The 12,734-nt window shown below is 39.7% G+C and overlaps 1 protein-coding gene across 1 annotated transcript; it reads right to left on the bottom strand.

The window, feature by feature from the left end:
• Positions 1-2,091: 2,091 nt before the first annotated feature.
• On the bottom strand, positions 2,092-12,431 carry htr1b (5-hydroxytryptamine (serotonin) receptor 1B). The gene is made up of 2 exons (XM_088354729.1): positions 11,694-12,431; positions 2,092-7,485 (listed from the first exon to the last, which is right to left on the bottom strand). The coding sequence occupies exons 1-2, from the start codon at positions 12,234-12,236 to the stop codon at positions 6,862-6,864; spliced, it is 1,167 nt and encodes a 388-aa protein (XP_088210855.1). The 5' UTR covers positions 12,237-12,431; the 3' UTR covers positions 2,092-6,861.
• Positions 12,432-12,734: the final 303 nt, after the last annotated feature.

Genomic DNA, 12,734 nt, shown 5'->3' with positions numbered 1-12,734 from the left:
AAGCGGAATTACCTCTCCATTCTGCGGTCCATTCTCATGGTTTCTTCATTTTCCCCATGGTGAGGTTTTTGAGTTTTTCCTTGCCCTCATGTAGGATTTAGATCAAGGAATGGTGTGATAATAGTCTGTAGTTTGCAATAATCTGCTGTCTGTGCAATCCTTTGAGACTCCTTGTGATGAAGGGCTATACAAATAAATGTCATGATTACTGATGCGAGGCACTTGTACCCGCTCCTTTGGGGCCAACTGCCTCGGACTCTGATTGGCTACCTGTCACTTTTTAAAACCCCGTCTTTCTGTCACCGGTTGTCAGTCCGTCTGCAAAACTCAGCGACGCTAGGCAAGCTTTTCGACCCTGACTCTCTCCTGTTCTAGCTCCCATCTGTTTCCCAGCTCCGACCCATTTTTTGCTCTCGACCACGATTTTTGCTCTCCCGTCTACTGACCTGTTTTTTCCCGCTCTCGTCTGAGCAACCTGCTCCCCACGAACAGCGATCTCCGGACCGCGCGTACCACTGTACCATCCTTTCCCTTCATCCCAATAAAACTAAGAGAAACACATGCAAGTGGGTCCCGTCTCCGTTCTGGTCTTGATAACAAACATGACTTGACTTCAATTAGGAGTAATAATAATAATAATAATAATAATAATAATAATAATAATAATAATACATTTTACTTCAAAGTGCCTTTCAGGACACCCAAGGTCGCTGTACACGGAACACCAAAAACAAAAAAAAAGGATAAAAAAATAAAGTAATAAATACCAGATAAAAACAAAGTAAAGTTTAAAGAAGGGGGCGGTATGTCAAGGAGATAATAATGAATCTGAATAGGTGGGTCTGAATAGGGTGGTTTTGAGTCCGGATTTGAAGGAAATGTATGGAGTTGTAATAGCAATTAAATCACAAAATGTTATAATTAACGCATTAAAGTGCATGTTACCAAGAAAAGTCATTGCGTTCCAGGAACGCTTTAGACACAAGGAAACTCCCTCCGGTAACCCTCCATCTCACTCTACCCCCTGCAACTCCACGAGGAGCAGAGCTTTCAGCTGCTCTGCCCCCCAGCTCTGGAACTCATTACCGCCTGACCTCTGAAATTCTGCAACCCTGTCTTTCTTCAAATCCACAAAACTCACCTCTCCAAACTTGCCTTTTCTTGACCATCTACTGTACTTCACATACCTCACCTTTTAACTCTAATGTGTTTTATTTGCTATTTATTACTTGATTGTTTTACTCTTATTTTACTCTTGCTTTATTGTTGTGTCCTACTTACTGTATATGTACAGCGACCTTGGGTGTCCTGAAAAGCGCTTCGAAATACAATGTATTACTATTATTATTATTATTACTATTATTGTTATTATTATTATTATTATCATTATAACGCTAATGCAAATACAGTGGAACCTCGGTTTTCGAACGCCTCTCAGTTCGAACAAATCGGAGTCCGACCAAAAATTTCGAGAAATTCTTGCTTCGCTGTTCGGTCAAAAAATCGGAGTTCGAACACCGGTAAAGCGTGAATGCATACGCTAGGGTAAGAAATCCTATGCACAAATCCTTTCTTTATCCTTTTTTTTTTATTTTTACACGTTCATGTTAGCGTCATATTTCGTACTGAAGAATACGATAACGCGAACGTATGATTAGCCTGGGTTAGGTTCATTTTTATGTTAAACATTCAAGGTAAACATTCAGGGTGTTAGAACGGAGCCCAACATTCAGGGTGTTGGGACGCAGCTCCCTTTCCAATGAACCGCTCACCCCTTGTTGTGGAGACCCGGGTGTTAAATGACTTGTAAACGACCTGATTTTTTTTTTTACACATTCATGTTCGCGTAATCTTTTGTACTGAAGATTACAATAACTCGAACGTATGATTAGCCTGGGTTAGCTTTATGTTTACGTTAAACATTCAAGGTAAACATTCAGGGTGTTGGAACGGATTAAAACGATTTACATTATTTTTAATGGGAAAAATGATTTCGGTTCTGGAACGGAGTATGGTCGAGAACCGAGGTTCCACTGTCAATGGAAAAGCAATGTATCTGCAGCCCCGCAGCAACAGGCCCAAAGAAAGAGATACTGGAAATAGTTTTCTTTATTGCACAGCATCTCAGAGACAGAAGAGATGAATCCTCGTGTGCGCGTTTGAGTGTGTTTGTGGAGGTCAAACATCGCATTGCAGGCACGCACAAATCCTAGCAGCCCACACCATTTTTGTTTATCTGTGTGACATTTGGAAACAGAAGAAGCATCATATCAAAAACAACATTCATGTGAAAATGTACACGCGTACACAATCCCACTCGCGAGTGTGCCGAGCCGAGAGACGAGGTTACGATCTGGATATCGAACGCGGGCGTTGAGGATTTCCTTCCTTCAGAGCCGATGAAGTTTGATGAAACACTCTTCTTTTTTCATATTTCGGGACCGTTTGGGGCAATGGTTCTCAACTAGTAGTTCAGGACACAGAAGTGGGTCACAGACTAGTTTTTAGTGGGTCGCGTTAGCAAAATCATGCGAATGAGAAAAAAGGGTTGATTACCAGGGTTGGGTAGGGTTACTTTAACTAGATTACTTTCAATTACTTTTGGATTACTCCAATACCAAATATGCTAATAAAAGACAAAAGAAACTAAATATGAATAAAATGACTACATTTTGTGCAGGCTTGGGGAGTAACGGAATACATGGAACGGCAAAAATGATGTTGGCAAGCTGTTTGGATTTATTTTCATTTTGTTTCTGTTGCATTTTATGTTAGTTTTGGCGGAGATCAAAGAGATCAAAGCCAGGAGAGAAAGCTTACCACGTGTTGTGAGTCATACTTTTATTCATATTTAGTTTCTACCAAACCCTGTTGATTACACACCTCAACAATAGATTGCAACGATGCCCTGCTCGATTTATTTTTCCTTTTCTGTCAATCGACGCGTTGGAAAGGGACCATATCTCATTTTATCGTGATTTTGTTTGTTTTACTTCCTTTTATTGCCCATAGTAATTGAATCAAAAGAGGAAACGATTGCTAAATACGAAAATGGGGTGCATGGTTTGCCATTGAAGTGCTGCTGGGAGGTACGGTAATGGTTTAAAATTTTACATTTTTAGTCTTTTACCAGTGTATTAATCTTTATTAGCTACATAATTAAATTAATATGTGGCTATTTTAGAGCAGTTTTAGGAGGTGGTTTTGATGCGATGTAGGCTTATATGCGAGTATACATCATACAGTTCTTGAAGTCGTTTTTGTTTTAATGGTTTACTGTCTCTGCACTTTACTGCTCAATATTTTCATTTGAGAAGTGGAATTGTTTTCTCGATTTTTGTCACAGCTTGTCATTGAGGTGAAACAGTGGGTCCTGAAGTCTAGTTGAGAACCAGTGATTGAGGGGGTCAAAAGGTTTCTGAGGTTTTATCTGTTTTCAAAATCACAAGGACGACTGGTTATGGTGAGCTTTTGGGCCACCACAAGGCCACAAGTCATATGTTTGCTAGCCCTGTTTTGATGTGATCCAATACTGAAAATTCTGCCTTAAAAATATGACTTTTTTCTGTTTTCAATATTTTGGCTCAATAAATAAGCAGCTCTGGCTGTGATGAAGTGCAGCCCTTTACAATGTATATATAAATAAATACTATTATTATCACTTTTAGGCGAATATGTATTTTATTGAGTGAATAAAAAAATAACAATAAATAGGAGATACATTTGCTAATAATAAATAAAATAAATAATATTTTAAAACTATTGTTTAGAAAAATAATTCTAGTTAAAACCAGCTGGTTTTCCTCATCAATTGTTTAATATCAAAATACATTTTCTTTTTTGGTCTATTTTTTATTAAATAAAAACAAATGAATTATTTTTCGTATTTATTTTTTTAGAATTCCATTTTAAGTTCTATTTTTTTCCGTTTTGAATTTAATTTTTATTCTTATGTTTAAAAAACCTGATAGACACAATTTGTAATCAATCTTAACAATTTTTAGAGTAGTTCAATGTTTTTGTAACACTGAAGTAAATATTAGGGGATGGAACCAGATATCGATCTCTGATATCTTTATAGAAGACTACTTAACAATTGAGTACCGATATCAGGCATCTGTTATTTACATCACCTAGTAAATGATTTCACAACGTTACTTTAAGGAACATTATTTGATTTAGGATAATACACACATTCTTTATCGATTTTTCTTTTTCATAGAATAATTTATCAATTTAACAAATTCATTTTGCGTAACTTATTTTAAGTCCTGTGTTTTTCCCATCTTGCTTTTAAGAATAACGATTCATTTCATTTGTGTTCATTGTTCACAAATACATCCTTTAAAATGAATGGATTCCGTTTTTGATAATCATTTAACATTTGAATAAAAAACATTTTCCGTTACATTTCTTTAGATAATTCCATTGTGATCTCTCTTGATTTTTAATTCTTCAACGATTAATAACTGATAGAAACAGTTTGGAATCAAATTTTAATATTTTTTAAAGTGTGTGTCACAGTTAAGTAAATATTAGGGGATGAATCCTGGTATCAGTCCCTGGTATCGGTAAAGAGGATTACTCTACACTTGAATATCAGTATCAGGCTAAGAACATGTTATTGAACATCCCTTAGGAAATTGATTAAGATTATGTCTATATTTGAGCACATCCTTGATATTTGGGAATACATTTTCTACATTAATTGATATTCAAAATTAAATCAATCTCTAGTGAAACCAAGTAGAATCAATACTTGAAATGTATTTGATACTCAGATCCAAGGGTATAGGTTTGCTCCTGATTTTAGTGGGGGAAATGGACATGTTTTAAAAGGGTCACAGAATATTACTGGGGACGAAACAATAATTTCTCAATATTGGTGGGGACACGTCCCCTCCATCCAGGGCCAAAACTACACCCTTGCCCAAGATCTAAGCAACTCATTTTCAAGGCAGATCTTTTTTTGAAGATTTTCTTTCGCCCTTTTGGTATATTTCATGCCACACAACAACTCTCACCCTGCAATGACCTCCACAGTTTGTTTTTTAATGAAATCTATTTCCTCCATCTTGAGCCATGGCTTTGAATTGTTAATTATGGCATCCGCTTGACATTCACCGTCACGAAAAGAGAATTACAGTGGTACCTCTTTACGCGAAAGCCTCTAAACACCAGAATTCCGGTATACGAGTTATATCTGCAACACAAATCTCGCTCACTGTACGAAGGAAAATCCAGTTCACGAGCAGTCCCAGAGGCTACCACTAGAGATCGCTCGCCGCTTGTGACTGCTCACAGCTTTTCCAGTTTGGGCATGCAAGCTACTACTGGTGGGAAAATTTGAAAAAGAATTGGTTCTGAAATTTGTGTGTGTATGATCATTTAAAGGTACAGTAACTGTAATTTGCACAGTAAGTGCTTGGTATCATCAATAGTCTCCTGGTCTCATACCTGTCAACTTCCATCAACTACTCCCCTTAATAATAATTGCAAATCCTCCTTATCAAGCAATAGAAAACCTTACAAACACAACACGGCACCTATTTACTCACAGCAAGACAGACTATGTGGAATACCGGGACAATGTTAGCAATCTATGATGACGTTGTCGTCTGCTGCCAGTGATTGAGACGATGCGGATTAGAGCCGAAATAGGCAAGATGAAATCGGTCTTTTTTTTTAAAAAACGTGTCCCCAATAAATACTCTTATACAGCGTACACAATTTGAAATGATAAAAAAATTTAGCAAATATGAGGACAAGAAGTTGACAGGTAGAGAGAGATCCCCGCACCACAAGCGCACATTTGTTACAGCGAATCCCTCAATATGGTTAGTTTCTTAATAAACTTGCATTTTATATCTTCAGTATCGTCTTATGTATAACGATATTTTTTAAATACTATTTGAATGGGTTTTTTAGCAGTGGTGGGACGTCAGGGCTTTCATGCTTTTCTGCTGGCCTAAAAAATATCCAAATCATGTTATGTTGATTATATTTTCTCCATGTGCACTTATTAAATAATTCCAAGATTTCGGTCAGCTTTCTTTCACTGCTTTTCCTCCTCTGGTTGCAGTGACTCCAGACGATATTTATGCATTTAACCAATCACATTTCAGCCAATACTTCTAAATTCTATCCAGAGGCTTTCACAAACAGATCTGCAGGCCCCGAGGCAAAAAATATGTGATACCTGTTGGTAAAGCAATCAGATTTTAAGTTGGTCGGCCAGGGCCTTCTAGCAGGCGTACGGAAACATCACTGGTTTCACAAACTATGATTGGCCATGGGGCGGTATCGGGAGTATCACAACAAAAAAGGAAAGAAGAATATCCCTGTGTCCACAGCTTCCTTCAAATGGACGTTTTCAGCCCTAAATCGATAAAAAACTAGAAATATGAGAGGACAGGCAGGACTTTCAGCATTGCCTTTGATGGTGGTAGAAAAGAACTTCTTGGTGCACAAATGAAAGGGAATTTTGATCAGAAATACTATTTCCAAAATAGTATTAGAATTTTATGAGATTATTATTGATGCTTGTTTAAAAGTGTCGCAGCTGTAACTGCAATAAATGTACTATTGACATAAAATAGTTATCGGGGGTTGGATTGAAGAAGTAGCAATACTGATGGCCTAAGTGTGAAATCTACGGCCCACCACTGATTTTTAGTGATCAGGAATATGAGGTATAATAGATTTTTAAGGTTCACGTAGATTCTTTTGGGAAGACGGGAGAGGACCAATTCGATTTTCAATGTTTTCACATCAGAAAAATTCACTCGTGACACCACCAATTCACGCTATCAGCACGTTCCTGAAGCTCGTATGAAGAGGTACCACTGTACATGGAGAGCATCACCCCTCGCAGCATCTGAAGCGAATCAGTTTGTGGAAAGCTTTTTTGAAGTCCTCGTTGGACATGGTGTAAATGATGGGGTTGATGAGCGAGTTCAGGTAACCGAGCCAGGTAAAGAAGTCAAAGAGCTCAGGGATGAAACAAGCATCGCACGTAGCCACCACCAGCGTGTAGATGAAAAAAGGCAGCCAGCACACAATATAAGCGCCCAGGATGATGCCGAGCGTCTTGGTGGCCTTCCTCTCCCTGGCTGCAGAGATGCGTTTTTTCTCCAGCGCTGCGTCCGAGAGTGTCACCTTCACCTGGTTGTCGCTTGTGGACGAGTTGGTGTCGCTGCAGGACGGCGCGTCGTGTAGCCTACCGCAGCCCTGCAGGGGGCTGGTGGATGCGTTTGATCCCGGGGAGCCCGTGGTCAAGTAGGCCGAGGTAAGACGCTTCCCCGGTATTTTTTTCTTCTTCTTGGGGGACTGCTTGAGGATGCGTTTGCGGGCCTCCACGTAGATACGCCCGTAGAGGACGATGAGCAACAGGGTGGGGATGTAAAAGGCGCCGAAGGTGGAGTAGATGGTGTAGAAGATGTGGTCCGTGTTGACGCTGCAGCTGGTCAACTCGTCCGCTTTGACCTGTTGAAGATATGGTGAAACTTAAATCCATCCATCCATCCATTATCTGCACCGCTTATCCTCAGTAGGGTCGCGTGGGTGCTGGAGCCAATCCCAGTCTATTATTAATATACAATGGAAGTGCCATACTTCCAGGACTATAAGGCATTCCTTATAAAAACATACCAAAAATTTGAATGTACACCTTATACACCACAGAGTACTGTGGATGAGATGAATTATTAATTCTTTATCATTTACTATTATGTCACAATATGTTTTTTGGTATACAACTATATTTGTGCAATGGCTGATGTATGGATAAACATCAGTGACCAAAATCGCAAATCATTGCATCCACGGGGAACCGAAATCGAGTAATGGTGGTTAAAGTGCAGACGCTTCATCACTAGACCACCAGGAGTACAGGTGACATATTATAAACCATTTGAACTTATTTCATCATCACTCTGGGATTGCCCAGTGCATTCAAATAGCTTAAACCTGGGGTAGGCAACAGGAGATTGCATGTGCTTTTTTTCCTCTCCTTAGTGTCTTCCTTGCTTTTTTTAATAAGTTTGAATAATGGAAAATTAAATGGTTTCCATAGGAGGAAACACAATACAAATATTCTTAACATTTTCCAATGAATATATATGTATGCAATACACATATACATATAATAGATATAGTAAGTGTTGCCTTTCTTATAAGCCTCATGATTTTTTGTTTTTTTTGTGGCTCCAGACTATTTTGTTCTTTTTTGGTTCAATGTGAGTCTTTCAAAATTTTGGGTTGCCTACCGTTGGGTTAAAGTCTTGCTATTTATTTTCTGACGAATGTTAGAGAATGGAGAAAACAGAAAATCTTTCAACAAAACACTATACAAGTTATTTTGCGTAAGTATACATGTTATTCACAAACAGGTGAAGAAATGGAGAGACTGTTTAACCCATCAGAATGCACAATGCAAATCAGTGTTTCAGGCAACGTAAAAATAGTGTGATAATGAGATATGCTTTAATGCCTTTTCATATGTCATCAATAGCACTGGTGGTTCGAGTGGTAAAGTGTCGGCGCCCTAACCGCCACTACTTCCATTCCCAGCGACACTTATTGAATGATCCATCATAGCGCTAATATATACCGTAAGCGTATAAAGAGCCCAACGGTTATTCACATATACACACGGTAGCTCTTATTGAACTCTCAATTTCATGGCACTTATAGTGTGGTGCGCCTTATGGAGGAAAATATTTTGATATAAGACTGTCTTTGGGGGCAGTGCAGAAAATATGGTAAGCACCAACTCCCAATAAATATTCAACAGTTGTTTCTCTACAGAGCAGACTCTTCATCTCAGGGGAATCCATAACTTCAAGGACCAATATTCTCGCATTGAAAAGCTATTGATGCCTGGAAGGGTATTCATTTATAAAATGATTTTGACCAAAGTCTAAAACTCATGCCCCATGGGAATTTTTGTGGTCCCCGTCTTAGAATGAAATATTAGTGAGACCCACGTTTCATAGGGATTCTATCTCCTTGCTAATTAGTAGGGCAGGGCTTAAAATTCACACACTAAAGTTTTGAGATAGATATACATCTGCCAAGGCATATGATAGGCTAGTTACTTCCTGGTTTGACCCATAGCATTGACTAAAAATTTCAACGAATTAGCTGATTCGAGTAATCATTTTTTGAAATCTAACTGTCTAATATTTTACTTATTACCACAGTCGAACTGAAGGTTAAAGGACAGTGGATACACCTCACACAATACTTTAGCTGAGCTTTTCCCTTTTGTGATAAATTTGTTTAATAGATTTTTCCACTCACTATTTAGTTTCTTAAGGTGGAAAGACCTTTATATCCAAACCTAATCCAGACTTTAACTCCAGTGGCCACCGTACAAATTTAGTTTGAGACCCCTTATTAAATATCAATAATTTAAATACATTTAAAAATCATTTTACGTATTATAGATAATTATACTAAAGAAGGTTGATATTGAAAGAGTTTCTTTGGGTATGGGAGTCACTTGCGATACTATTGTAACATTAACTAACTCAAGGCTGCTACCTCTATTACACTATTATAACATTTAAATGGTATTTCTTTGTTTTATATATATTCCTTGGTGGGGTAAGGCTCTGTTTTCTAGTTTTGGTTTTCAATATGTTTTTCTTGCAGTGAAAAGAATAGAATAGGAGTAGCCACTTGAAAGCTTTGGCTTCAGCCTACTTAGGGGGTTATGCGGCTCTTTGGCACTCCACAGTGGCTCCTTGGCCCATCCATTATCTGCACCGCTTATCCTCAGTAGGGTCGCGGGGGTGCTGGAGCCCATCCCAGCTAGACAGACAACTCACTTGCTCATTTATACCTAGGGACAATTCATACTGGCCAATTAATCTGAAATGCACGATTTTAGGAAGTGGGAGGAAACCGGAGTGCCCGGAGGAAACCCAGGCAAGCACGGGGAGAATGTGCAAACTCCACACAGGAAGGTTTGGGCTCCCTGGCCCTTTTTCAAAATTGTTTGATGATGGAAAATATAGGACCGAGGTAAGGAACCAATTTGTCTCAGGGAGCCTCATCTCATCTCATCTCATTAGTTGCACCGCTTATCCTCAGTAGGGTCGCGGGGGTGCTGGAGCCCATCCCATCATCGGGCAGTGGGCAGGGGACACCCTGAACTGGGGGGGAGCCACATCATGTATTTTAAGACAAAATTCAAAAAACCACAAAAACCCAATCTCCATACAAAAGCTAATTCTTCAGCATATTTATTTCTCTGTGTGACATTTGACAATATATAGAAAATATTAACGCCTGAGCCTGTGTTCCATATCAATAAATATATCACCTAAAGTGTTTCTCTTCCGCGGTTACTTAAAATTGTTGAGCTCATTTTAATTTTCAATTTTGTTGAAAATAATGGTTTCACAACAAGGTGATTATTTTTTTTGTAAAAATGTCACAAAATACTGCAAAAGAGAAGGATTGGGATGTAACCAGGGAATTGGCCTAACTCTACTGCTCACCCAACTATATTGCTTTGGGTGCTTGGCTGGGGAATTAACAGTTTGTTCAGTGGGTTTTATAAAGTGTCTATATATATATATATATATATATATATATATATATATATATATATATATATATATATATATATATATATATATATATATATATATATATATATATATATATATATATATATATATATATATATGCGGCACAGTTCTAAGGTCTTGGGAACCTCCTGTGTGGGTTCAAATACAGCCACCGGACTTCCTGTCCGGAATTTGTATGTTCTCCCCGTGCTTGCGTGGGTTTCCTCCGGGCACTCCGGTCTCCTCCCACATTCCAAAGACATGCATTTCAGGTGGATTGGCCGGTCCAAATTGTCCCTAGGTGTGAATGAGCGAGCGAGTTGTCTGTCCCTGTGTGCCCTGCGATTGGCTGGCAACCAGTTCAGGGTGATCCCTGCCCACTGCCTGGTGATTGCTGGGATAGGCTCCATCACCCCCGCGACCCTACTGAGGATAAGCGGTGTAGCCAATGAGATGATATAGATATAGATATAGATATAGATATAGATATAGATATAGATATAGATATAGATATAGATATAGATATATTCATGTGTTGCCCTCCCTATTAGCCATAAATAAATATTTTAAATTTAGAGGCTCCTGACATATGTTTTTGGTGTATTTTTTGTTTTTTTGTGTCCAATATGGTTCTTACAACATTATGGGTTGCCAACTCCTGGCCTACTTACTCCCTACGGGCACAGGTTTTATTAATGTACAGGGAGCTTTCAAAAAAATGATGTTATTTGCGATATCCATATAACTTAAACTACATGATTAAGGCAAATAAAATAAAAAATATTCATATTATTCTTTGAAATCTAAATGAGGAATTTAAAAGCATGCGAATTATATGAAGGATTTCACAAATGTTGAGTATACGCACCGGCCGAGACACAGCATACGTCAAATCGGTAATCCTGCTCCTACCAAACACACTGGAGCATATACTCGTATTTATTGTAATAATCAATTGTTAATAATCAAATGATCTCCAATTTTTGAGGGGGGGACATTTTGCATTGTACAGCTGTGCTGTTTTTTGGGTAATTGTTTATTGTTTCCTTTTGTTAATTAACGATTAATGCTGTTTTTACGCGCTATGCCTAAATAAGAAAGCCAGCAATTTACCTGTCTCCAGAAGAGCGGCGGTAGGGAGATGGAGACGGCGATCACCCAGGCGGTGGCCACCATCCCGGCTGCGCGCCCCGGCGTGCGCTTTTTCGAGTATTCCACTGCGTCCGTAATGGCCCAGTAGCGGTCAAGCGCAATGACGCACAGGTGGAGAATAGAAGCCGTGCAGCAGGTAATGTCCGAAGACAACCACACGTCGCAAACCACTTGCCCCAGCGTCCACTCGTGGATGACCGTGTAAAGGACACACACGGGCATGACCAGAATAGAAACCAGCAGGTCGGTGACAGCCAGCGAGGCGATGAGAAAGTTAGCGGGCGTTTGTAATTTCTTGGACTGGGAGATGGTGGCAATGACGAAAGCGTTGGACAGGCTGGTGGCCAGCGTGATAGCGGAGAGAAGCGACGCCAAGCCGATCTGGTAGGCGAGGCTGTCTCCGGGCGCGCTCCAGCCCGCTTCCGACGCGTTGTCGGGCTGCAGGCTGGTGTTGGAGGCATTCGCCGGCAGCTGGGTGGGCTCCACTTGCCCCCCGCCCTCCATCGCTTCTCCGGTCACTCTGTGATCATCTTTGCGAGGGACGGATTAAGACAACCATCCATGGGCGCGGATCACTCGTAATCCACCAGAAGTTGAGCGCTCTTCATGGTGACTGGTGCTGATGTTGAGGAGGATTCCATAACGTGGGGGTCATAATCCACTTGAGAAGGGGGGAAGTTTCCCCTGACGCGCAACTCCTCGGACCCTTTGCATCGGGTGACTGACGAGGCGAACCTGAAAGTGGAGCTTTTTATACGCTCGGTGACATCAACTGATGTCTCCATGAAGGACCAGACTCTTTGCTGGGTCATAGTGCCCGTGGATCGTTTGTCACTTAGGGATGCATGTCACATATGCAAGGTAAGCATGCACGTTGAAAAACCTTTAACATAGTCTTAATCATTAAAGGTATTCCCAAACAGATTTTGTTTTCAATTAGGCTCAGAACGTGTCGAGTTCCTCCTTACAATTATGCAAATATGTTGTAAAATATTCAGTGGT

This window comes from Urocampus carinirostris, chromosome 15, assembly GCF_059441175.1.
Source record: "Urocampus carinirostris isolate Australia breed hairy pipefish chromosome 15, RoL_Ucar_1.0, whole genome shotgun sequence".
Taxonomy (NCBI): domain Eukaryota; kingdom Metazoa; phylum Chordata; class Actinopteri; order Syngnathiformes; family Syngnathidae; genus Urocampus; species Urocampus carinirostris.
The sequence above is the reverse complement of the archived record's forward strand: the minus strand, read 5'-3'. Positions and strand labels throughout refer to the sequence as shown.

Coding starts and splice junctions, on each gene's coding strand:
- htr1b (XM_088354729.1), bottom strand. CDS start 12,236: ATGGAGGGCGGGGGGCAAGTGGAGCCCACCCAGCTGCCGGCGAATGCC. Junction 7,486..11,693: donor CGCCGCTCTTCTGGAGACAG/GTAAATTGCTGG, acceptor TATCTTCAACAG/GTCAAAGCGGACGAGTTGAC.